The sequence below is a fragment of the Garra rufa genome, chromosome 21 (assembly GCF_049309525.1).
Source record: "Garra rufa chromosome 21, GarRuf1.0, whole genome shotgun sequence".
Classification (NCBI taxonomy): domain Eukaryota; kingdom Metazoa; phylum Chordata; class Actinopteri; order Cypriniformes; family Cyprinidae; genus Garra; species Garra rufa.
In genome coordinates, this window is record NC_133381.1 from 20,540,888 (window position 1) to 20,567,304 (window position 26,417).

Consider the following 26,417-nt stretch of genomic DNA (forward strand, 5'->3'; position numbering starts at 1 on the left):
ATGTTCATAAGGGGCGGGGATGTTTTTGTGCCCTTGAAAATGTGCAATTTGATGTCGTTTGACCAACAACCATCAAAATAATAGTATAGAAGGCCAAAAATGTTTTTTTTTTTAAATGTAAAAAAGCTTCCATTGTAATAGGAGGGCAGACATTATTAGAAATCATAGCCAAGTGTATTCATAAAAACTATACCTTTTTAGTGCTGAGCATGTTAATCTTTACTTTAACATGAAAACATAATAGTATTCTGAGCATGTGATAAATTATTAACTTTTAAGTGTAAAATTTCTGTGGTGTTTGTTATGTAACTTAAAAAAACAAAACATGATTGTTATCTTGTATAGCTAAGGTTGGATCAAATTAAAACTTCCCAGATCCAGTCAATTAAAATATGACAGAGACATTACAACAGTATATTATTTTAATTCAAATGAACCAAAACGATAACATGTACAATACAGCTGACAGTACAAAATACATCATTTCAGTTATTTGCAGGCCAGTCTCTTGTGCTCAGAAAACAGTGCTTTGCAAATAATTTCTTTAACAACCTCCCCAAGTCAGTCTTGCCACATGGTCAGTCTTCTGTTTTGTTGATTTAACAAAACCAAGAAATTCCATCTCAGAAACAGCCTGAATGAAACGAGCACTGTCGATGTTAAGAACAATACATACTAAAAATACATTTTTATAGACCACTTTAAAAGGCAAGTATCTGAGTACAATTAAGAATTTGCACAAGCTTTGACTTAAACATTACCTCTAAAGAATGCAGTAACAGTACTTTCAATAAAGTTAAAATGTATTATTACTAAAACAAGCAAAATGTCAAAAAAGGATACTGCTTAAGGCTGTCAAATTTGCCACACTCCTCAGAATCAGCATCTTGGTCCTCAGCAGCTGACAAGACAGTTGCAAATGCCTGAAAATGTCATAGACAATACCATCCACACTGTTAGAAAACTTAAAACCACATCTATATGGGATTTTGATTTAGCATGTTCATACCTCAAGCCAGTCATATAGATTTATGAGTCTCCCACACTCAAGATGAAGCTTGTATACAATGCAGAGGTCTGGTGCAGCACTGGAGATTGTGCCAGTATTTGTTTTCAGGCTTTCATTCTGCAGCAACAACAAAACGGTAACAAAACTAATATACCACTATACTGTATATGAGGAATGGTGGGTTACCAAACAATACTTTCATTGCATGAACAAAAAAAAAAAAAAAAAAAAAAAAACATTGGTTGGCAAGTTACTATTACTATTGCTATTACTGTGCTATTAGTTTCTAGTAGACTTTCCTACTCTTGCTGCAGTATCTATTGTATCAGGTGGTGCATTGACACTGGTAGGTGAAGCCAAATGTTGGATTGACAATATACTTTAGAAATTTGGAAATACTGTCAGTGTAAGCAACCCTTTAGACTGAATTTTCCTCTAAAAAGCAGTTCTGTCTGCATGTGTCTTCAGAAAACCCACAGAGATATGATGAGAGCTAGGAAGCTCTGAAATGCAACACATTGGTTTCATGAAACCATGAAGAAAATGTATATACTGTCTTTCTTTGAATTTGAATTGAACACCTAAAGTGAATACCCTGGTTAGTCAAAATCAGTGGTCAACTACCTGCAAGTAGTAGAAAGGATGACTGAGAGCAGTTTGAATAGATGTTCGTGGGGTGACATTGAGTCGCTGCCGCAGGACCCCAGAGGAACTGTAGTAGCACACTTCACTAAGCGGCTGGAGTTCTGCTGGAGTCAAGTATTCTCTGAGGAGAGACACAAATCGTATACTGCATAAAGGATTTTATGAGAGAAGCAAGTATTTAAGCAAACTATGTTCATGGTGTTGTTTACTTCACAAGTAGACCTACCTCACAAGGCTGTCAATAAACTCTACCACCTGGCTTCGAAGCATTTCAAATGGATTCATTCTCTTTGTTCTTCGGGACTCTTTTTCAAGAAGCGTCTATGCATAGAATCACGGCAATAGTTAATTTTAAATCCACCAATTGTTATTTTTCCAAAGCTGAAACCAGAGTACTTCATTTATAGTATGGTCTGATAATCTAATACTTAGTGTTCTCACGATACAAAAATTTCAGTATCTGGTGCATATACTAGTGAATTTCTGTTGCTAGACATTTCTAGTTAGTAGATGTTCCAGGTAGTTGAATTGTTAGCATATTACATTAACACGACCTGGTGAGGTTTTACATTACTAAATATAGCTGTTGTTTATATAATAACTAATATAATTTCTTTCCAATAGGGAAACAAAAGTTTGGAAAGAAAAAAACTCTGCAAATGGTGTAATTGAGATGACCTCACTACCTCACTCAAAATACTTATACATACACATAGTGAATAAGAATCTGTTTTCTTTAACCCGTAAATGTAAAAGAACATCCCATTGTAAAAGTACATATGCTCACTCACTCATTACATCCATGTAAAACAACATGTTACGTTATTTCCAGATTAGCCAAGACAACAAATACTTTGCCTTTTGAAGCTGAAAGAGATCGGTTCTCTGATATTCCATTTTTGCTGAGATGACTCCATTCCCAGAAGAATCTTCTGAAGAGACACCTGATAGGCAAATAAATGTATTACTATAGGTATTGCAAATCTACTGATTCATTTTCAATGCACTTTTTCTTTTTGCAAATGGTCACAATTATAAACATTCTGGGAAAAAAAAATTCTGAATTAACCAACTAGCACAAAAGGTAATTTCCATTTTTTGCAATCTTCAACAACATAAGTAAAAGTGTTAATACAGTAAAAACTTTACCCCAAGTTCTCTTCTACACTAGTGTAAAAAAAAACTATTCAGACAAAAATCCCATTCAGAAAATATAAAACATTCTTGTGCACAAACTACCATAGAAACACGTTTTCTTAATTAATGTCTTGATGTGACTTTAACTAAATAAATCATTGTAAATAATTTGCTAGGAGAAAAAAACAAAAAAAAAAAACAAAAAAACAACAGCATCCCAAATGTAACAAGGCATCTACTGCTGATTTCATATTCTAAACCAATCCCTCTATAAGTGTTCTCTTGAACACACTGGATGAAAACAGTGATATTCTGATGTTTTCTATAAAAAAAACAAAAGCAATTTCAAACACATACTGAGTCTGACTTACCCTCCAGCGCTTCCAATCTGCCAATAAAATCTTCCAATTGTTGCAAAACATTTTGCATTCTCTTGGTATTGGCAGATTTAAGAATTTCTGCACACTTCCGTAAAGCTCCAACAAGCTCATCCTTTGCTAGAATCCTGCATAAAAATAAGAAAATAAGAATTAAGAGTGACATTGAAACTGGAGCAATCTCTCCAATAAATACAGGAACCACTTAATCATAAAATGTATTTATAATAATAAATAAACATATATGGGTCATTCTATATATATATATACACACACATACATTTTTTTTAATGAAAACATTAAATTAATTAATCAATCTCCTTATTTCTTGCATTTTCATTTTTTTTGTAACCAACTACACGTGCTGAAAAAAAAAGAAAAAAAAAAAAGAAATAATATTTCATAAAAACCTTATTGCTTATATTGCCAAAGTAGGTAACACCAGTGACAAAGAAATGGTACATAAGGTCTTGAAACAAATGAACAAAAAAATTTAAGCTAAAAAAATTTTTTTTATGTGTATTCATAGTCAAAAGTTAGTCTAATAATGTGGTCTACGTTTAAATGTTAGAAAAATAAATATATTTCAAAACATCTTGCCATGTCAAAAGTGGACATTTCTGTAGGACGATAAATACAGACTTATGACTAGTTAGTAGACTAAGTTACCTCAGAAGCTGTAAGGCTGAATCATACTCCTCGGTTTCCCACAAATTTTTCTCAATGCAGGCTACGTGGAGTTCGCGTATCTATAAGCACAATAACAGTTTAATGTGCTAAGCATTAAACATGGTCCATTCTCCAAATCATTATGTAACAGGATCAAAAAACCATATGCTATTAGACAGATTTTACAATATAAATTTAATAGCACCTCAAGCCTTGTTCACACCGCTAGTGACACACAGCAACAAATAAGCATGATCCTGTTTATTTTAAATGGAGAACTGCATGTCTAGACATATCTTTAGTAAATGCAACTGCAGATGATATATACTGCAGGTAAATTAGAAAGATATCTTAGTGTTTTGCGTGTGAAAAAAAAAACTGGGGATAAGTGGTGGGGTACAGTGTGGAGACAAGGCGGAGACTGCATTAAAGTGGGAGTGACAATAAGTGAATAAATTCAGCTAATTTGCACACTGACAATGTAAACACGCATGCCGAGAACAGCAGCTACAGCGGTTCTGAGAGCAGTGTGGAAGTGGAGACTTCTACCCACCAGAATCCCCACACTTAGATCAAAGTGATGACAGTGCAGGTCCACTGCCTTATCCGTTTGAACCTTTGGACCCTCACATGCATACACAAGAACGCAAAGACGAACCAGATGAAGCACCGACAGAAGTGTCACACTTATAGCATTTTATATTTTTATAATAGTAAATTTACAATTCTAAGTTGATCTTGTATATGAACGCTACAAAAGTAAAGTTGACAATTCAGACACTCTATATCTAGTTTGAAATGAATGTAATACATGTTCATCATGTTGTTATCTAATAATAGGTGTTCGTGTTCAGAGTCAGAAATGAGCAGTACAGCAATTACTGACACCGTAAAGGGTAGGCTATTTAAATAAAAGAATGCAAAAAATGGTGTGTGTATATATATATATATATATATATATATATATATAACACGTTTGTGTATATAGGCCTATACATAAAATAAATACAGTCAGGTCCATATATATTTGGACACTGACACAATTTTTATTATTTTAGCTGTTGACCAAAACATATTCAAGATGAATATGGGCTTAAAGTGCACTCTGAGCTTTAATTTTTAGGGCAGCCCATCAAATTGGTAGAAAGGTTAAGGAATTACAGCTCTTTAGTATGTACCACCCCCCTTTTTCAAGGGACCATAAGTAATTGGACAATTGACTCAAAAGCTGTTTCATGGACAGTTGTGGACTATTCCTTCATTCTTTCTACATCAATTAACCAGGTAAAAGGTTTGGAGCTGATTCTAAGTGTGCCATTTGCATTTGGAAGCTGTTGCTCTGAACCCATCATGCAGTCAAAGGAGCTCTGCATGCAAGTAAAACAGACAATTGTTAGGCTTCAAAAACAAAAGAAATGCATCAGAGAGATAGCAGGAACATTAGGAGTGGCCAAATCAACAGTTTGGTGAATTCTGAGAAGAAAAAGAACACACAGGTGAGCTCAGCAACTTCACGAGTTCGCTCTTACATATAATAAATGGCGTAAAAGTTAAGCGTGTTTGGCGTGCTGTCCGGGAGAGGGCTCAGAGCTCGGTAGTCATTCCCGAGCCCGGGGCACTCCCCCTGCCCAGGGAGAGGGGTCCGAGCTCGGCATTTGGCCCGAACCCAATAGCGCTCCCCCTAGCTGGAGGTGAAGAGAAAAATAAAAAGGGGGGGTGGGAGGAATGCTGAAATCAGAGATAAGTGAAGGTAGGACTGCTTGGTTATTTAAAGGGACTGTAGTGATTGGATAGGGAGAGTGATTGGATAGGGAGTGTGATTGCTGATGGTGAATTGGCCGTGTTAATTATCTGCGCGAGCTCCTCCCGAAATTTGTTAATAAAACATCACATAAAAAGGCCTGGATGTTCACAAAAGATGACAGTATGGTAGATGATTGGATGATCCTCTCCATGGTAATAAAACATTTTAGAACATCTAGCCAAGTGAAGAATACTCTCCAGGAGGTAGGTGTGTCACTATCAAAGTCTACAATCAAGAGAAGACTTCACAAGAGCAAAATAGAGAGGGTTTACCACAAGGTGCAAACAAGGCCAGATTAGACTTTGTCAAAAAACATTTAAAAAAGCCACACCACTTCTGGAAAAGCATTTTTTGGACTGCCGGAAATAAAATCAACATGTACCAGAATGACGGGAAAAAAAAGTATGGAGAAGGCTTGGAACAGCTCATGATCCAAAGCCTACAACATCATCATCTGTGAACATGGTGGAGCAGTGTAATGGCATGAGCATGCATGGCGTCCAGTGGCACTGTTAAGCGTGTTTGGCGTGCTGTCCGGGAGAGGGCTCAGAGCTCGGTAGTCATTCCCGAGCCCGGGGCACTCCCCCTGCCCAGGGAGAGGGGTCCGAGCTCGGCATTTGGCCCGAACCCAATAGCGCTCCCCCTAGCTGGAGGTGAAGAGAAAAATAAAAAGGGGGGGTGGGAGGAATGCTGAAATCAGAGATAAGTGAAGGTAGGACTGCTTGGTTATTTAAAGGGACTGTAGTGATTGGATAGGGAGAGTGATTGGATAGGGAGTGTGATTGCTGATGGTGAATTGGCCGTGTTAATTATCTGCGCGAGCTCCTCCCGAAATTTGTTAATAAAACATCACATAAAAAGGCCTGGATGTTCACAAAAGATGACAGTATGGTAGATGATTGGATGATCCTCTCCATGGTAATAAAACATTTTAGAACATCTAGCCAAGTGAAGAATACTCTCCAGGAGGTAGGTGTGTCACTATCAAAGTCTACAATCAAGAGAAGACTTCACAAGAGCAAAATAGAGAGGGTTTACCACAAGGTGCAAACAAGGCCAGATTAGACTTTGTCAAAAAACATTTAAAAAAGCCACACCACTTCTGGAAAAGCATTTTTTGGACTGCCGGAAATAAAATCAACATGTACCAGAATGACGGGAAAAAAAAGTATGGAGAAGGCTTGGAACAGCTCATGATCCAAAGCCTACAACATCATCATCTGTGAACATGGTGGAGCAGTGTAATGGCATGAGCATGCATGGCGTCCAGTGGCACTGGGTTACCGGTGTTTAGTGATGATGTGACAGAAGACAGAAGAAGCCAGAAGAATTCGGAAGTGTATAGGGATATACTGTCTGCCCAGATTCAGTTGAATGGAGCAAAGTTATTTGGGCGGCTCTTCATAGTACAAATGGACGATGACCTAAAACATACAGCAAAGGCAACCCAGGAGTTTTTAAAGGTAAAAAAGTGGAATATTCTGCAATGGCCAAATCAATCTTCTGATTTCAAATTGATTGAGCATGCATTTCACTTGCTGAAGACAAAACTAAAGGCAGAAAGACCCACAAACCAATAACAACTGAAGTCAGCTGCAGTAAAGGCCTGGCAAAGCACCACAAAGGAGGAAACCCAGTCTATGGTGATGTCCATGAGTTCCAGACTTAAGACAGTCATTGCCTGCAAAGGATTCTCAACAAACTATTAAAAATGAACATTTTATTTATGGTTATATTTATTTGTCCAATTACTTTTGAGCCCCTAAAAATGGGGGGTCGGTGTATAAAAATGGTTGTAATTCCTTAGCATTTTATGTTATATTTTTGTTCAACCCCTTGAATTAAAGCTTAAAGTCTGCACTTCAAATTCATCTTGATTGTATCATTTTAAAACTATTCTAGTGGCATACAGAGCCGAAATTATGAAAAGTGTGTCAGTGTCCGAATATATATGGACCTGACTGTATGTATATTATTTTGAAACAAAATAAATGAGACTCAAACATTATTAACAAACTTGCGTGTTTATTTGAGCACTTCCGTCAGTGAACAAGCAGCCTACAAAACGCTAAAATAATCAAAGAAATAATACATACAAATAAGAAAATGGCCTAAATAAGAATGTTAAATAGGCTATTAAACAAACATTGCAAACATTGCAAAAACTACTAAAACCTCGCCCGGACCTTTTCTGACAGCTCATCAGAATTACTGGCCCGAATCCGACTGGAACTTTTTCTCTTCCCCATTACACAGCTGCTGTTTTAATAGCAAAGAGATTATAAACTAAATAAACGAAAATAAATGTAAAGTTAATTTAGAAATATATTTGGAACACTTTTTATAAGTTAAATTGAAGTTTTTGTTTTTTAAAGTAACGACCAAGCGGCCAGCGACAGACAGATCAATTTAGCCCTCTCAAGTCATCGCGATTTAAATTTAGATCCACAGATATAAAAAACTTAAAGCATATCGCCAGTCAGGATCGTCAACTTTGTCTTTGCGACAAATACTAGTTATTAAAATATAATTTGAATATCTCCTTACTTTTCCACCCCGACACATTCATGGTTATTTTTGCTGGGGCTTTGCGGCCAGCTTTTACGAGTCCCCAATTCCAAAAACTGTCCGGTACGAAATGTTCCTTACAGACAAATTTGCTGTGCGTTTTCATAGTACTCTTTAAACCAGCAGTGTGCCTCCAAACTGTAGCTTTGGTCGCGTCATGGGGAAACGAAAACAACTCTTCTGTTTTGTCACAGTGAAGAAAGGCACAAACATGAACCATGACTCTGAAACAGCAAGCCAGCTACGTAAACTAACGTAAACTAGTGACACAAGTGCTACTGTCCAATGCATGAATACTGCAAAAGCTCATGCAAAGCACGATGCAGAGATTGGATTAGAGGAGTCCTTTGTCATGTATAATGTTACACTGCTCATTAATAATGCTTAAAAGGGGGCGTCAACCCAATGACGTAGATAGGTACTGTACAAGCCACGCAGCCAATGAGCGCTACAAAAAAAAACTGCGTCTACGTCACGGCCTCAAACGTAACTTTTACAACCGGATGCATAAAATGGTCACAAAAAGCATAAAAATGACCAGTTTCCACTTTGTAATATATTTCGTGACAGCTATTACTGTTTTAAGCAGTGTGCAACATGTATATCTGTTAACATCTCAAAAAATGTGTTTTTGGGTTTTGTTACTCTTTACTAATACAGTAAGCAAAGAAAACCGTTTCATTATGAACGGTGTCAGAACTGAACTCCTTATTGCATCTTATAATTAACAAGAACTATTAATTATCATCAGTATGAAGCAAACTTACTACGACCATGCATCATTTTATTATATTAATTTACAGGCAAATCATAGAGGACAATGAAATTGCTCCGAATCGCTCTGTCCTGTCTTGCCTGCACTCGAAGCTCAAAAGCTCCAATGTCACAGGCATCAAGTCTCAAACCACCAGCTCTCCAATGAAAACAATGCAATAATGTTGGAAATGTGTGCTTCCGGCAGAGTGACAAAGTTCAACTTTATGCAAATAAGCAGTACAAAAAAAAAGCCAGTTATTTTTTCTCCTTTGTTATCAAGCAGAGCATGCATCAGATATGTACACTTTCCTAAAGTACAGTATGCAAAAACAACAGTATGTGAAAAAAGTAGTATTTCAGAATTCACAGTATTCATAAACTGTAGGCAAAAATGACCTACTACTTTTGGTAAATACACTATACACTGGTATATACTATACACTATAAAAATTACACCCAACAGACACTTTATTTTTTCATAAGGAGGTGATGTGAGGCCAAGTATGGTGACCCATACTAGGAATTTGTGCTCTGCATTTAACCCATCCAAGTGCACACAGTAGTGAACACACACAGTAGTGAACACACACAGTAGTGAACACACACAGTAGTGAACACACACAGTAGTGAACACACACAGTAGTGAACACACACACACACACACACACACACACACACACACACACACACACACACACACACACACACACACACACACACACACACACACACACACACACACACACACACACACACACACACACACACACACACACACACACACACACACACACACACACACACACACACACACACAAGGCCGCGGGAGTTGATTTGTGAATGGCAATGAAGTGCCTGAAAGGTTTTAACGCAGTATGTTTCTATAAGCTTTGGTGGGTTTTTGTGCTGTGCTTGTTTGTTTCTCCAAAAGAGTCCCACATTCAAACAACTGCCTCAAGTATCTAACTTTTTCTTCAACGTGGAAGTAAGCCTATGGGTCAGACTTTCGGTTCATTATCCACTATAGGGAAATAAGGAAAAGAATAACAACGTGCAGTAAAGGGTAAAACTGTTTCCACTACGAACTAGTGTGCTCATAATTAAGATAATGCCTTAAAATAATATGGTAAGAGACCAATTTGAAATATCAAGGTTAAAAATAGCTGGACGCAGATGAGACTAGAAGCCAGACAAATCTTGTCCAAGAAAAAGGTGGATAAGGGATTGTTATTTAATACATATACTGAAGTCTTTGCACTGGAAATGTAGTTACGCTTTATGTTAAGGTTGCCACAGTGTAATTACACATTTAAGTACTGAGCAATATTAACCCTTAAATGCATACCTTGGTTCTTTAGCGACCCGGGATGTCATTTACTACCCTCACCCCCCTTCATTTCTTAAAGTTAGACATCAACGTTCTTAGTATTTCTCAATCATTATAAACAATATGACAAGAAAAAAATTATAAAATTGAAAAGAATGTCTGTTTTTTTGTTTATTTTATTTTTTTTTTATAAAAATAAAAAGTGTATAGGGTCGCTAGAGACCCGAGGTATGTAAATGTGTAAGTATATTTTTCTGTGCAAAAATATATAATTATCTGACTCAATACAAGAAATTCACCTCTATTTCTTGAGGAAACACTATTTTTAGACAATAATGACATGTGTCATTCATAAGTACCGCAGGCATAAAACAAAAGAATAAGATCAGCAAAAATTTAACTGGTTTAAATGGCTATACTGCAGAGCAATTAGTGTATGTCATAAAATATAAATAATTTTTGTCACTAAATTTTTACATTTTAAGGTGGATGTGGTAAATAAGCTGCCAGTGACCAAACTATTGATTTTAAAGTCACTGAAAATGGTAGTTTTGCAAATATGGTTGAGATCGCGAATATGAGCCAGATGCTGAATGTACTGTGGAAGTAGGCTCTGAGGATGATAAAGATGGTAAAATCATCTGCTCAAATTGAACTCTAAGTTTCAAAAGGTAATGAAATATGCTTAATTTTATTCTTCTGTAATTGTTCTTAAAATATCAAGAGTTTTTTTTTTTTTTTTTGCTATTGCAGCAGTTAGAGATCCATCCGTGCTGGATATATATTGGTCCAGGTCGCTAAAGACCTGAATATGTAATAGTGATTGGCAAAACATTCATGCATTTAAGGGTTAATTGAAAACCATGCACTTTCTTTAGGGTGATGATTAGTGTTTGGTTTACAGTTAGTTGTACATAATCAGGTATAATTTACTGACAGTAATGTACTACAATATGTACATTTAATACGGACAGTGTAAAATAGAATTATCAAAAGGTGTACTTACATGCTTCCCCAGAGGAAACTTAGGCAGTGATGATGTCAAAGAGTGCAGAAACTGTAGAATGGGATAGTAATTCTTGTGGTATTTATGGAGGTTTTTCAGTAATTTTTGACATACTTCCTGAAAAAAATAAATTACAAAAAAAGATTATTAATGCTTTTAAACATTCCTATTACTTTATATATGTTCCCTAATAAAATGAGAGAATGAATTTTATTAAATGACGGCCACAATTGAAAGGAGGGAATGAATAATTCACAGCAACAACATTTTTTTCTGCATGTCATCTGAGTGTCTCTGTTTATGCCAGTGTTGTAACACTACAGTCGTGGCCAAAAGTTTTGAGAATTACATAAATATTGGAAATTGGAAAAGTTGCTGCTTAAGTTTTTATAATAGCAATTTGCATATACTCCTGAATGTAATGAAGAGTGATCAGATGAATTGCATAGTGTTTCTTTGCCATGAAAATTAACTTAACCCTTATGTGTTGTTAGGGACGTTTTCGTCCACTGAGGGGTGCTGTTGGGTCTTAATTTGGCCACAACATTTTCTCTGTTAAAGCAAATGGAATGATTTTTGGTGACTAATCTTATTTTGATACATATTTTGGGAAAATGCTTTGAAATTTTTCAAAAACTCAACAGTACACTGTGGGCAAATTTACTACCCTTTCGTTATGTTTCGTGGCTGAAAACAGCCACTACTTTAAACTGCTGTAAAAATGTATCAGATAAATATTTTTTTTTAATTTTTTTGCATAAATCTATTAATCAACCTCAGCTCTGCTCAAAAATACTAAATGTTTAAAAAAAATTCAGGATTTTAACTCTTTAATTGCCAAATTCCTAAATGATGTCACTGATTTTGGAAAAAAAAAAAAAAACACACAAAATTACTAATTTTCAATATAAAAGGTAATTGTGGCCTGGATTTTTTTTTACCTTTTTAACAGTCTTGGACATGTGAAAGATTAGTAAGAACATTGGCTTCGATGCATTGTTAGTTTTGGCGCAGCTTCAGATTTTCTTTTTTTCTCCCTCATTTATTGTTTGTGGCTGTTTTTGCCCCATTGACTTCCATTATAACCACATTTTTTGATTGCAAAGCCATGACACCATATATTGCTGAATTCTTGATTGTTTGTGGTTTTCCCTGTTGGGAAGGGGTCAAATTTGTAAATTTGTAAATCTATTATCAGTTGGCTCCATTAACCCTTTAGATAGGCCTTTGCAAAAAAAAAGCTTAGTTTTACATGGAGTTCTATGGAGTATAACGGCATATTATAGTGTGTGTGTGTGTGTGTGTGTATGTGTGTGTGAGTGTGTGAAAGTGAGTGAAAGTGTGTGAAAGTGTGAGAGAGACCTTTGTGCACCTTGATACCCCTGAGAAAATCAAAATAAGCACCTCAGCTCTCAGAACGACATGGAGTAAACAAAAATAAAGAAAGTATATTTATGTATTTGTTTACCATATAGTTCTGAGAGCTGAAGTGCTTTTTTTGATTTTCTGAGATGTATCAAGGTGCACAGAGGTCTCTCTCACATTCACAGACACTCACACACACTCGCACACACTTTCACACACTCACACACGCTCACACACACATACACACACGCACACTATAATATGCCGTTATACTCCATAGAACTCTATGTAAAACTACGCTTTTTTTTTGCAAAGGCCTATCTAAAGGGTTAATGGGGCCAACTGATAATCAACAGTACAATTTACAAATTTGACCCCTTCCCAACAGGGAAAACCACAAACAATCAAGAATTCAGCATTATATGGTGTCATGGCTTTGCAATCAAAAAAATGTGGTTATAATGGAAGTCAATGGGGCAAAAACAGCCACAAACAATAAATGAGGGAGAAAAAATGAAAATCTGATGCTGCGCCAAAACTAACAATGCATGAAAGCCAATGTTCTTACTAATCTTTCACATGTCCAAGACTGTTAAAAAGGTAAAAAAAAAATCCAGGCCACAATTACCTTTTATATTGAAAATTAGTAATTTTGTGTTTTTTTTTTCCAAAATCAGTGACATCATTTAGGAATTTGGCAATTAAAGAGTTAAAATCCTGAATTTTTTTTAAACATTTAGCATTTTTGAGCAGGACTGAGGTTGATTAATAGATTTATGCAAAAAAATTTGAAAAAAATATTTATCTGATACATTTTTACAGCAGTTTAAAGTAGTGGCTGTTTTCAGCCACGAAACATAACGAAAGGTTGTAAATTGAAACAATGCACAAGGGTTAATCCCGAAAAAAACTTTCCACTGCATTGTTAAGAAGGCTTCAGGGCGTCCAACAAAGTCCAGCAAGTGCCAGGATCGTCTCCTAAAGAGGATTCAGCTGCGGGATCGGAGTGCCACCAGTGCAGAGCTTGCTCAGGAACAGTGTTGGGTGTAACGCGTTACAAAGTAACGCGTTACTGTAATAATATTACTTTTTTCAGTAACTAGTAGTGTAAGGCATTACTCGTCCGAAAATTGTAATATTATTACAGTTTTCCCGAGCTAGTTACTTGCGTTACATTTGCCAGTAGCACCTTCATCACACACAAGGCACACGACAACACAGAAGGGAAGGGGAGGGGGGCGTGAATGGGAACAGTGATTGGTCTGGGTTTGGCACGAGGTATCATTAAATTACCATCACCGATTGGTCGACACCCGGCAGCCAGCAGCAGAGCGGCACTTGCAAATAGAGACCTGCAAACCCGCGGGACCCAACGCAACAGAGTGCGGCGCGGGACAAAACTTGATGGACAAGTGCGTGTGCTGGTGCGGGCGGGTAGAGACTCGTGTGTGTGTGTGTGTGTGCGGGATGCGGGAAAATAAAATGATTCACGGGACTCCCGCAATATAGAAATATCTAAACATAAAATATCTAAAAAAAAAAAAAAAATTTATTCATCTATTGCACAAAAGCAGCAAGAACAACATATATTATTAGTAAGAGCAAGAATAGGCAGTTTCGATTTAAAACTTGTTTGCAGCATGAGCAATGTAGCCATCTGCTGATTTTTGGAACGCATCGCCAATCAATGGTGTTTAAGATAGAATTCACTCACTGCTCAAAAGTTTTGAACAGTGCTGAATATTGCGTGCTTACGAATCACAACACACGTAGACCTTTATGAAAGATTAATTGTGCATAATATCCATTGTGTTATAAGAGCTTTATGAGATCGCGTATGCACTGGATGCACGCAGTAGGTCATGCTTTTTTGTTTAGAATAACAGTTTTTTGTGTAAGAAAAAAAAAAATGTAACTAGTAATATAACTAGTTACTTTCTCCAGGGAGTAATAAAGTAAAGTAAGGCATTCCTATTTTTGAGAGTAATATGTAATATGTAATATATTACTTTTTTGAGTAACTAACCCCAACACTGCTCAGGAATGGCAGCAGGCAGGTGTGAGCGCATCTGCACGCACAGTGAGGCGAAGACTTTTGGAAGATGGCCTGGTGCCAAGAAGGGCAGCAGAGAAGCCACTTCTCTCCAAAAAAAACATCAGGGACAGATTGATCTTCTGCAAAAAGTATGGCGAATGGACTGCTGAGGACTGGGGCAAAGTCATATTCTCCGATGAAGCCTCTTTCCGATTGTTTGGGGCATCTGGAAAAAGGCTTGTCCGGAGAAGAAAAGGTGAGCGCTACCATCAGTCCTGTGTCATGCCAACAGTAAAGCATCCTGAGACCATTCATGTGTGGGGTTGCTTCTCATCCAAGGGAGTGGGCTCACTCACAATTTTGCCCAAAAACACAGCCATGAATAAAGAATGGTACCAAAACACCCTCCAACAGCAACTTCTTCCAACAATACAACAACAGTTTGGTGAAGAACAATGCATTTTCCAGCACGATGGAGCACCGTGCCATAAGGCAAAAGTGATAACTAAGTGGCTCGGGGACCAAAACGTTGAAATTTTGGGTCCATGGCCTGGAAACTCCCCAGATCTTAATCCCATTGAGAACTTGTGGTCAATCCTCAAGAGGTGGGTGGACAAACAAAAACCCACTAATTCTGACAAACTCCAAGTAGTGATTATGAAAGAATGGGTTGCTATCAGTCAGGATTTGGCCCAGAAGTTGATTGAGAGCATGCCCAGTCGAATTGCAGAGGTCCTGAAAAAGAAGGGTCAACACTGCAAATACTGACTCTTTGCATAAATGTCATGTAATTGTCGATAAAAGCCTTTGAAACGTATGAAGTGCTTGCAATTATATTTCAGTACATCACAGAAACAACTGAAACAAAGATTTAAAAAGAATTGAGCAGCAAACTTTGTGAAAACTAATATTTGTGTCATTCTCAAAACTTTTGGCCACGACTGTACATTTTAAATTTTTACCTCAGTGTGTTTCTTTAGAGTGCTGTTACGTTCATTTGTTTTAAAGTATGTCACAAATAGACCAGAAATACACACATATACATTGTCAATTTCTGTTTACGTTGAATGTATTAAAATAGGAATCTTAAAAATCTACAGTTGTTAGAAACTGGCCTTAAAAAGTTAAATCCATTTTACTTCTGCGGTACAATCCGAGAGAGACTCGCGCCAATAACAGAAAGCTGATTGGCTATTGCATGTTGGTCTCATTTGTAGTTTAAATACAGCAAATTATATTTGGAATAATGAAATAAAGAACTACAATACCACGGAAACAACAAAAAGAGAATTTAAATGAGCATTAGAGGTGGTCACATGGACATCGGAAAAATAAGACCTTTGTAAAATTATTTAAGACCTAGAACAGATTTAGATTTTAGATTTTTAAATTTTAGACTTTTTAAGACTTAAGACCCCACGGGAACCCTGATGCATATAATTAAACTGTTAACCCAAAACTACATCACAAAGAACAGCCTATGGTTAGCATGCGAGCCTAAGCCAATAATGGACAAAATTTTTAAGAGGAATAGCAAAAACAGCACAGATTTGTGACATCCGAGTCAATTACATAGATTGCGGCGTAATAATAATGTGTTACCTTGACATGTTCATCACTGGTAAGGAGCTGCACCTGTTCCTGGGGCTCCTGAGTCTCCACATACCTACAAAGACATATGTTCACTAGTTACAGAAACTGTTGCTGCATCCTATTACTGAAGTGAATATTGATGTGTATACCTCATGAACGAGGGTAGATGGCGAATTCGTTCAACATTTGGTTTGCTCAGTGTCTTGGCAGAAAGCAAGGCCTCTTGTTTCTGGCAGCAAAGCACACTGAGAGGCTGGCTATTAAAGTGCTCCAACATGGAGAACTGTAAGACAAGGGCTTCATTACAGTGCTGGCAAAATATCCATATTCCTTAAATAATCTCACATCACATCCACTCTCATATCAATAATGTTTAGGATGGCATCATAATATACTCATTTGTAACAATCAATGTATATTATAACTGAGGTCACATGACTGCATCATCCTTCATGCTGTCACTAAAAATGAGAAGTGATAAAACTTTCATGTGTTCCTGAAATATAATGAATTAATGACACTTTAAATTTTTGTAATATACATTAACCGAAGACTTCCAAATGTAAGTTTCGCTTTTAGTCTCCATAATAATGAAAGTGGTATGCTTAAATAGCAGAAGGCAACAAAAGCCAAATAAGGAGCAGCATTTTTTTACTAATGTTTGTTTAATAACACATTCCAAAGTAACAGTAAATATGCCAAAATGTAAGGCCATTTGAGGAAATGATGTGAAAATGCTTTTAAACACTGTATATGTCAGCTCACCTGCAGGCCCTTAACAAAATTTTGAACAGAGAAGTCATGGTAGAGGAAGATGCCAACCAGCACCTGTATCACCCTACTGCTGAGCTTGAATGGGAACTGAGAGTTCAGAATGAGCTATGAAAAACAAACAATGAGATCAGAAGAACGTAAGGAATACAACTATTGCTGATGTTAACTTAAAAGAATTACAAATCGCAATGGTTATTTACCTTGTCAAAAACAGAGGCTAAATGCTGAGTACATGAGAGAGAATGAAAGACCTCAATGCAGAGCAAAGATGACACAGAGTGGGGAAGCCTGTGCTGGATAGCACTGGGAGAAGTGGCAATGCCAAAAATAAAGACGAATGGAAGCTCTTGAGTGTACCGACTGTAAATAAGATAAAAAGATAAAGGATTATTAGACCATGATTATATACACTTTTCAATTTCAGGTATGAAACATAAAAAAAAAAATCAGGATATAGCACTGCTTTCAAGTAGGGCTGTGTGATTAATTGAAATCGTATCGAAATCGCGATGTGAACATGCACGATTTCTAAATCGCCTTACAGCACGATTTTTGCACGCACTCGACTGATACTTTTCCCGCAGCATGTTATTTGAACCGATCACAACACAGCGCGCCTAAACAGAGAGCAAGAACATGCAAACGTTCATGCTTGAACCCAGAAATGTTCATGCTGGTTTTCTTAGCAGAAAGCAGCCAGACTCTGCCAGTGTTCTAATTGTTTTTATGTGGGACACTGTGGTCTGGGTTGTTGTTTTTTCAAACACACGCACGCACATACGCACACACATACTTACTTTTTGCCAGGTATGTTCTAAAGACATTTTGTTCTACCTTTACTACGCAGGGCTTGAAATTGTGAACGTTTTGGTCGCATATGCTCCCAAAATCTGCGTGATCTATATAAATTATATTTGGGAGCATTCGTGCGAGTGCGAGAAACTGTTGTGGTCCGACTTGGTTTCATTTCTTTACAAAACTTTTGCTAGCCTAACTACTGCACAGACTGCTGTGAGCTGATACAGTTACAGGTAACATGTCTGTGTCAAAATCGTGATTTAAATTGAAATCGCAATACTGTTCAAGAAAATCATGATAGGTTTCTTTTGTCCATATTAGGGATGGCGAAAACTAAAAAATTTCTTGACCGACCACCGAGCCTCATTAGCCGGTTGAAACCGGTTAACCGATTAGTTTAAAATATGGTACGCTATTTGAAATAACAGCCATTTCGAGCCGCGCCTGCAATTTCGCAACTCTGTCGCATCTCTCTGCCGCTCTGCCTCCCGCACACACACACACACTAGGGATGCACCGATCCGGATCGGCCGATCTTGCTTGCGCGTTTTGTCAGTAAAGCCGGTTCTGTAATCAGCGGTAAATGCCATCAGGTGCGTGATTTCACGTTGAGCCATATATACTACACACAGCCGTTGTTTACCGACGAGCTGCGCACATTCACACTGATAATGAACATGGATTTGCGCATCTTGTCTGTGAACAACGGCTGTGTGTAGTATATATGTCTCAACGTGAAATCACGCACCTGACGGCATTTACCGCTGATTACAGAACCGGCTTTATTGACAAAACGCGCAAACGGATCGGCTGATCCGGATCGGTGCATCCCTAACACACACTGCCACTCACGTCACTTTTTTAAAATCCCCTACAGCGCGAAACATGAGTCCCGCAAACGCGGCGCCGAAGAGCTTGCTGTATGTAATCGTAGGACAAATGGCTCCTTAGTTTCAAATGGTTTGGGTACAAGGTGATCGCTTTGAAAATAAAGGCGTTTGTCTAGGTTAGAAGCTCTAGTTGAGGTAGTGCTAACCATAATAAAGAAAGATGATGCCTGCTACTATATTTAAGCACTGTATCACACAAGTTGCAACTTACATCTGTCTCATTCTTTTTGGTGAAATGGTCCCACACACTACTTTTCTTTGCACGCTTCATCCTGTCGTCTGCCCTGGCTCTAACCTCGAGTGTTTTAGCCTGTTGCCTTTACTTTTCGCAAACTTTGTGAGCGCGCGAACCCAAACGCTGTGACCTCGCGCCAAATGTTTTTATTGGTTTATTAAGTACAAACAGGCGAGTTATGAAAAATTGAGTGTGAGGGATAATTTGTTCACTTAACACAAAAAGATAAGGAATGAGATGGCTAACTGTAGTAGCGTATAGTCCACTGTCTATAATAGCCTAATTTAGATATCACTTTTTTTTTAACCGACTACCGACAACTTTGACCGGTTAACGTTGATACAGTCAACCACTGGTCAAACGGTCATTGGTTAACATCCCTAGTCCATATCGCACAGCCCTACTTTCAAGGCAAAAGAAAGTTATCCTAAAATTGAGGTATTTCCAGGTATTAGGTTCTGTTTAAATGAAATGGTGCTTCAGAGTTTTGCCATTGCCATGACAAACGTTTCAACCAACTTTCAACCAACATTGTACATTGAAAACTATTTTGCTAATTTAAATAAAAGCATTTTACTTGTGACATAACGATGTTCATGTAGACATTAAGAAATAATCTATAAAATAAGAAGTTGGAGCTGAATTAATTGCAATAATTGGAAAAAACACCTTGCAAGCACACATTTTACGACACAAATCTCACCTGCAAATAAAGATAAAATCCTGTAAAACATGCGAGTTGAATGCCTCAAAATCTTTGAAGATCACAACAACAGGCAAACTCTGAGGCGAGTCATTATTCGTCAAGTTTTCTGTCCTTTCCGAAGCAACTTTCTGCAAAAGATCAATTATTCTTATTGTCAAAATAGCTTGGCACACCAAAGTTAAGTACACAACAGCACAGGATGTCTTTAAAATTTCTACATTTCTAGATTGTAATGATTTCTAGAACTTATCAAGCATTGTTTAAGGTTTTAAATCTGCACCAAGCATTTCATTGTACTTGCAAGTTACAATTGCATATAGTTAATTTAACTTCTCATGCATTTACAACACATTTATATATATACGCATGTACAAAAGAAACATAAACAAGGAGCATGATCTGGAGTTTGCTTTTCCATGCACCAAGCCCCTATTCAGCAAGTAGCACTTCCATATGTATTCTTTCAAAACTGAACTGTTATTGTAGGTAGGCATAGTGTATGTTCTCGTCTTCTCCTACCTTAGCAACAGTCTTGTACCATTGACATAGAGCACTAATAGTACACTGTGTCTTTTGAAGCAAAGGTGTATCATCTTCCTGTTCTTCATCCACAGACACTCCTCTTCCCATCAGCTGCTCTAGAACCTTCTTAATCAAGAGCTTTACAGCTGTCAAAAAATGTTATATATAGTACTGCAGGATTACTGTAAAACATTATATCAAATCTGAATGAAAACATGCAAATGCAAATTATATGCAGATGAAGCATTGCATAAGTCGCCATGTATGGTTATTTTATAGAGATGGGTATAGAATAAAGCTTGTCTATTCAATCTTCCACTGAGATTTATATACTTTGCACAGGTACTGATGTATGTGTGTTTTAACAAATCTGAAATTATGTTAAACATGCACAAAAATAGGCTTTTTGCGTTTGTACACTTTAGGACGAAATATACGCAACATTTTATTCCTTAGGCCCTGGATCTCAGGAATGGTCTCGAATAATTACTGACTTTTTTTGTGTGTATTTTAATTGAAAAAGTAGTTTTTCCTCATTTAACTGAGGTATTACACAACAACAAAAGTGAGACAAAACATGCATGTTTTTCTGACTACTCAAAACTCACTCATTAGGGCCAGACTAATTATCCCTGATGTGCAACAGTATTTGTGTACACAACAGCAATGTCAAAGATTGGTAATGCTGCTCAACTAATGTTAAAATAAATAAATGTGTATGCTGTATCAATGCTGTATTAACACGTTTGCCACAATTATGGCAACTATAATTTTGTCTACATATTCAATAATGCAGTACTAATTTCACAAACTGTGCACAAGCCATATGGCAAATCTCAACCTACATTATGGGTAGTGCATATGCACTGTATGGGTTTATTTCAGCTATTTTTAAAATTTATAGAGTTTTATACACACCTGCACATTCTTTGGCATGGACAGACACCACAAAAGGGGTGACAAAATCCTGAAGGAGATTACACAGACTTCGAAATGTCATGGCATGATCTGGTACGTTTACCCCTAGATGACAATCAAAGGTTTCATTAAGGCCAATAATAGGTGGATCTAATAGTAGGGTATGTATCAACTACTTAAATTACTATCATATTGACCTGTACCCTCAAACCACAGAGAGGCTGAGTCGAGATATCACACTTCCTGTGATATCTATAATTTAATTAAACATGTACAACATACAATAAATTGAGAGATATATTATTGAGGGCACTTTAAAATACTATGAATAATGATTTATTATTTTGATTTTTAGAATGCATTTTAAGAATACTTTTCCCACCATCCAGTTAAAGAGCACAACGCTGCTGTAAACTAGCACATGTACCCTCTAAAAGCAGATGGGGAAGTAACAGAAGAAATTATTTTTTACAAATCAGGCTTTATTTTAAACAACTGGATTTGCAATAATGTTTTAGAAAATCTTAGGATAAGAATTAGGCCATACCCAGCATTAGAGCAGCTGTGGGAATTTCACTGGCTCTCTGTCTCCACACATCAGATGAGCAACCAAGGCCCTGTTTTTTAATGAACTCTGCAAGACTGTCAAGTACCTTTTTATTCAACTGATCTTGTATTACCTGTGAATATATATTTATCAAGGAACACAAACATGTTAATAAACGACCAAATTAATTGATTATATAAAGCAGTTGCAAGATGTACCTCTGTGTTCATCTGAACCGTTTCCCATAATTTCTGACAGATCCTAAAACGATCGCTGCCGTTATCTTCACCATCATCCACCAAATATCCACCTACACGGAAATATATAAAACGAAAATGCTTGATAATAAAGATATGAAATGTCAAGAGAAAAGTCAGAGAAAAATCGATTTGTTTTGTATAGCGGTAATGTTAATTATCATTACTCACCAACTCCTTCATGTCGCTTTCTCTTTTTAGAGGCTGACTTAAAAACAAAACATCCCTGAAAAACATCATCTGTAAGTCTAAATATGCATCACTATGTGTATATGCATCGAATATCAAGCAATATAATTATTCTCAACAAATGTGATTAATTTAATCACGTAAGGATGAATGCATGTCTGCTCGATATTACCTTTGATACTGATGAAGTTTGAGGAATTTCGCTCATTTCTGTCCTTTCAAAATAAATAGCGAACAAACTTCAAAACAGCACAACACGCGTTTATTCTACCGCTTTTTATTCTTCGTGACTTTTTGTGGCACAACTTTTAGGTACATTACCGCCCCCTGCTGGGTAGTAGTGTTCGTCAAGCTCGTACTACCTTTTTTCATGATAATTCATTTTTATTTCTGATGCTTATTGTATTTTTCAGATATTGCATAAAAAAAGAAAACAGTCATCATGTGAACTCCTTTGTGCAATGTTTGTCAAAGTTAGAACTCAAACATTTTCTTTCATTTTAATGCTTTGGACATTTTCACAATGTGAAATAAGTGATACACTAACTTGAGTCACAGTGTTCTCAGTGGTCTAGTCTCCTCAACCCACTGTAATGCTATTAGGTTTGCAATCATTTCTCCAGTGTTTAATGAAATTCTTTAATTGATTTTGACATTAGAACATAGTCAATGCCATACCTGTTTTGTTTTCTATATTTATTGATGCATCTTAATATACATGAACATGTTTTGCTTATAGGCTATGTGACCCTGGACCACAAAACCAGTCATAAGTCGCACAGGTGTAGTTATAACAATAGCCAAAAATACATTGTATGGGTCAAAATTGTTGATTTTTCTTTTATGCCAAAACTTATTAGAATATTAAGTAAATTTCCTACCATAAATATATCAAAACGTCATTTTTGTTTAGTAATATACATTGCTTAGAACTCATTTGGACAACTTTAAAGGTGATTTACTCAATATTTTGATTTTTTTGCACCCTCAGATTCCAGATTTTCAAATAGTTGTATCTCGCCAAATATTGTCCTATCCTAGCAAACCATACATCAATGGAAAGCCTTTTTTTTTCAGTTTTCAGATGATGTATACATTTCAATTTAAAAAAATTGACCCTCATGACTGGTTTTGTGGTCCATGGTACTGCTGGACTTTCAGAAATTTCATTTATTTTATTTTAGGTACTTTTGTTTGAATGATCTTGATTATGTACTGATTACAGTCATGGTATTTAGGGTGGAGAGATCACTGTACATTTACTTCCCCCACCTACAATCCCTGCTGGACCTGAGGGGATTTCATACTAATACTATTAGAACTTGATTGGGGATGTAATGTTTCAGTCTGCTACCGCCATATGCTGAATATATTGAATTTTGTCAAATTCTTTCAGCAGGTGGCAGCAGACTGAAAAACTCCATCCACAATCAAGTGCTGATAGTTTTAGTACTAGTTCATTATAGTTCATATTTTCAGAGCTAACCTCTCTGCTCCCCCAGCATAGCAATTGCTGAATAAGTAAGACATAAGTAAGATATAGAAAATTAAACATATCTGTTCTCAAACCAAGCTTCAACACACAATGGGTATTTTTTTTTAGCTGCTTTACTAAAAGGGACACCCATAAACCATGCCCCCAGTGGATTAGAATAAATCAGACAAAGTAGCTGAAAACAGCTACCCATTGATTGGGTAACACTTATTAACATTCCGCTGAGATTCTGCATACGATGTGGATCTTGTGGTCATCCACAAAACAATTAGTCACATTTTTTAACCCAGCAAGATTCCATACTTACAAAGCACAGAGACATGTTCACTAAGCCAGAAACACCACTGTGTTGATAAATATTTTATTAGGATGCAGACAATGGCATCATCCATATGTCTTTTATATTGACAATCTCAAGTGAAACCCTATTACATTTTGGTGTGTCACTCTCATTAAGTAACATAAAAGAAAGTAAGGTGATGCCACAATGTTGCTAACATAGAAGATAATGTGAATTAAAAACCATTGTCAATGTTGTCACATTGTAACACGTGACTAAAACGTGATCAATTAACTTGTTTTTTATTAGTTCTTGGTCAGTTTGAGTAGTCTTTGAATGTCAGGTTCAATACTGATAGTCTGAAACGTTTTACTGTATCTCTTGAAGGGCTCACCCTCTGGTCCAATAAGAAACTTTTCAAAATTCCATGAAATATCATTCCGACTGATAGGATTCCAAACCAGATATTTAGGGTCCTGCATGAATGACATAGGGTCATCATCTGGATAAGGAAGCTTATCTTTCAAGTAAGAAAAGACAGGATGTGCATCACTCCCATTTACAATGCACTTCTCAAAAATGGTGAATGCAGGCTTATAGCCTTCACCTGGACGGACATATTTCAAGGAATTTAGAATTTCCGCATCAGAGCAGTTCTCCTGGAAAATGACAAAGAAGACAAAGTAGGGACAATCCAATAATTATTATAGTAATCCAAATTCTGTACAACAGTCCTTTAAAATTCTGAAACACTAGTAATCTAGCATGAATAGTTACATTTACCATTTATGTGATACTGAAGTCATTTACTAACTAAATGACGTATAGACAAACTACAACTAAATTTAATCGAAATCAAGTGAATTGAAGGCGAGTTGCACATCCTTATTTACAAACCTGGTATCCAAACTGGTTGCAGGGAAAGGCCAGGACCACAAGCCGGTGAGGATATCTGCTCTGGAGCTCATTAAGCTGGATATAGTCCCGGGTGGTTGTCCCTCAAAGTGATGCCACATTCTCAATTAGCACCACTCTTCCTCTGAAAATATTGAAATCTACTCTTTCCCCTTGCAGCGTAGTTGCATGCAGATCATAAAAAGTCTTAGCTATAAATGTCATTGTTCACTCTTGGTCCCCTCTTCACAGTGACATTAGCAGTGTCTTTTTCTACTGTAATGTTGACAATACTGGTCATGTGATGCCATATATAATGCATGGCAGGTGCCTTCAACAGATATGTGATACATCGACCTTTTGAGAAGATACCCGTCTTAGAATTTGGAATTCAAGCAATGAAGCAAACAATGTAGTTTTGCCTTAACTATTTAATAAAGCTATAATAATATAATGTTTAAAAAAAACATTAAAATGGCAAGAGAACTATACAGACTTTTACAGATTAAATAACACTCATTTAAGCTCTGTGGAAATTTTACCAACCGTATCAGTTTCTGGGCCATACTTTATTAATAAAGTCTCTGTCTCCATTACCTTGAATGCTATAAAAAATGGATGATTGCACAGGGTTAATCATCTTTAGGGTGCCTATATGCCTAAGTTTTTTTTGTTCAGTTTTGTCCGTGCATTCAAAAAATCCCCGAAATGACCCTCAACCCCTTAATCTGTTCTTTCAGAGCAGTTTTGTCAACAAATAAAAGTGAGTTGAAACAGTCAGCAACGCAATAGGAAGAAGAAAATTACAAACAATAGAACAAATACAATAAAAAAAAACATACAAATGTAAGTTTAGCTTACTAGGAATAATAACCTAATATACAGAAACTGAATTAATCAAATGTAAAAATAAACCACTGCATAGTCTTCACCATATTAATTAAATACTCAGCTTTATTATTTCATTTCAGGGAAACTAAGATTCCGTAACACTTTCTATGAAGCCCGTATTTATAATACATTATAAGGGTATCCTTAATGCATTATAATGAATGCATAATGCATTATAAAAAACCTTATAATATGTTATATCATCTCATGAGTATTCATAAGAACAGTTTCAATGTATTACATTTTTTTTAACTTATTTGTGGTTATAGCTTTTAAGAGCATGATTACCTCCTCATAGTTATAACGTATTATAAGTCTCATATCTTGCCATTTTACTCATGTCACTTTACTTAAAGCATACAAAAAACACTTATAAGTAATTATAATAATATTTCCCAAAGAACCCTAAGATCAGGCATCAGATCAGATGAATGTGTAATGACACATTTGTATTATCAGTTTGAATATTTTGATGATACCCTTTAGACAACTTTTGATAAGTAACTCTGCAATTCCATGTCCGCTAGCAGTAATTATCATTAGTAGTATGCTACATATATGCTAACACTAAATTTTGATGTTTCCCCAAAAGATAAACTATTAAATTATATTATAGGTAACTTTGCAAATACACAAACCTTCTACCTAGCCTAACCTTAACCTAAGTCTACTAATACTCTAAGGAGTGTTAGTTGAAATGTAGTTGGAAACAGTAAACAGACTAAGTGGA

The 26,417-nt window shown here is 36.5% G+C and overlaps 2 protein-coding genes across 2 annotated transcripts; both read right to left on the reverse strand.

Moving 5' to 3' along the window:
- Positions 1-408: 408 nt before the first annotated feature.
- On the reverse strand, positions 409-22,413 carry orc3 (origin recognition complex, subunit 3). Its single transcript, XM_073827104.1, has 20 exons — positions 22,300-22,413; positions 22,110-22,164; positions 21,900-21,991; positions 21,682-21,814; positions 21,135-21,239; positions 20,214-20,362; positions 19,692-19,822; positions 17,266-17,425; positions 17,057-17,170; positions 16,441-16,574; positions 16,301-16,364; positions 11,299-11,415; positions 3,838-3,917; positions 3,163-3,296; positions 2,513-2,598; positions 1,881-1,975; positions 1,634-1,775; positions 1,010-1,126; positions 844-923; positions 409-650 (listed from the first exon to the last, which is right to left on the reverse strand). The coding sequence occupies exons 1-20, from the start codon at positions 22,333-22,335 to the stop codon at positions 545-547; spliced, it is 2,130 nt and encodes a 709-aa protein (XP_073683205.1). The 5' UTR covers positions 22,336-22,413; the 3' UTR covers positions 409-544.
- A 1,647-nt stretch (positions 22,414-24,060) lies between these two features.
- Positions 24,061-25,271, reverse strand: gpx2 (glutathione peroxidase 2). The gene is made up of 2 exons (XM_073826755.1): positions 24,800-25,271; positions 24,061-24,561 (listed from the first exon to the last, which is right to left on the reverse strand). The coding sequence occupies exons 1-2, from the start codon at positions 25,019-25,021 to the stop codon at positions 24,208-24,210; spliced, it is 576 nt and encodes a 191-aa protein (XP_073682856.1). The 5' UTR covers positions 25,022-25,271; the 3' UTR covers positions 24,061-24,207.
- Positions 25,272-26,417: the final 1,146 nt, after the last annotated feature.

Coding starts and splice junctions, on each gene's coding strand:
- orc3 (XM_073827104.1), bottom strand. CDS start 22,335: ATGAGCGAAATTCCTCAAACTTCATCAGTATCAAAG. Junction 19,823..20,213: donor GGTACAAGACTGTTGCTAAG/GTAGGAGAAGAC, acceptor GATCTTTTGCAG/AAAGTTGCTTCGGAAAGGAC. Junction 3,297..3,837: donor TCAGCCTTACAGCTTCTGAG/GTAACTTAGTCT, acceptor ATTTTTATGCAG/GATTCTAGCAAAGGATGAGC.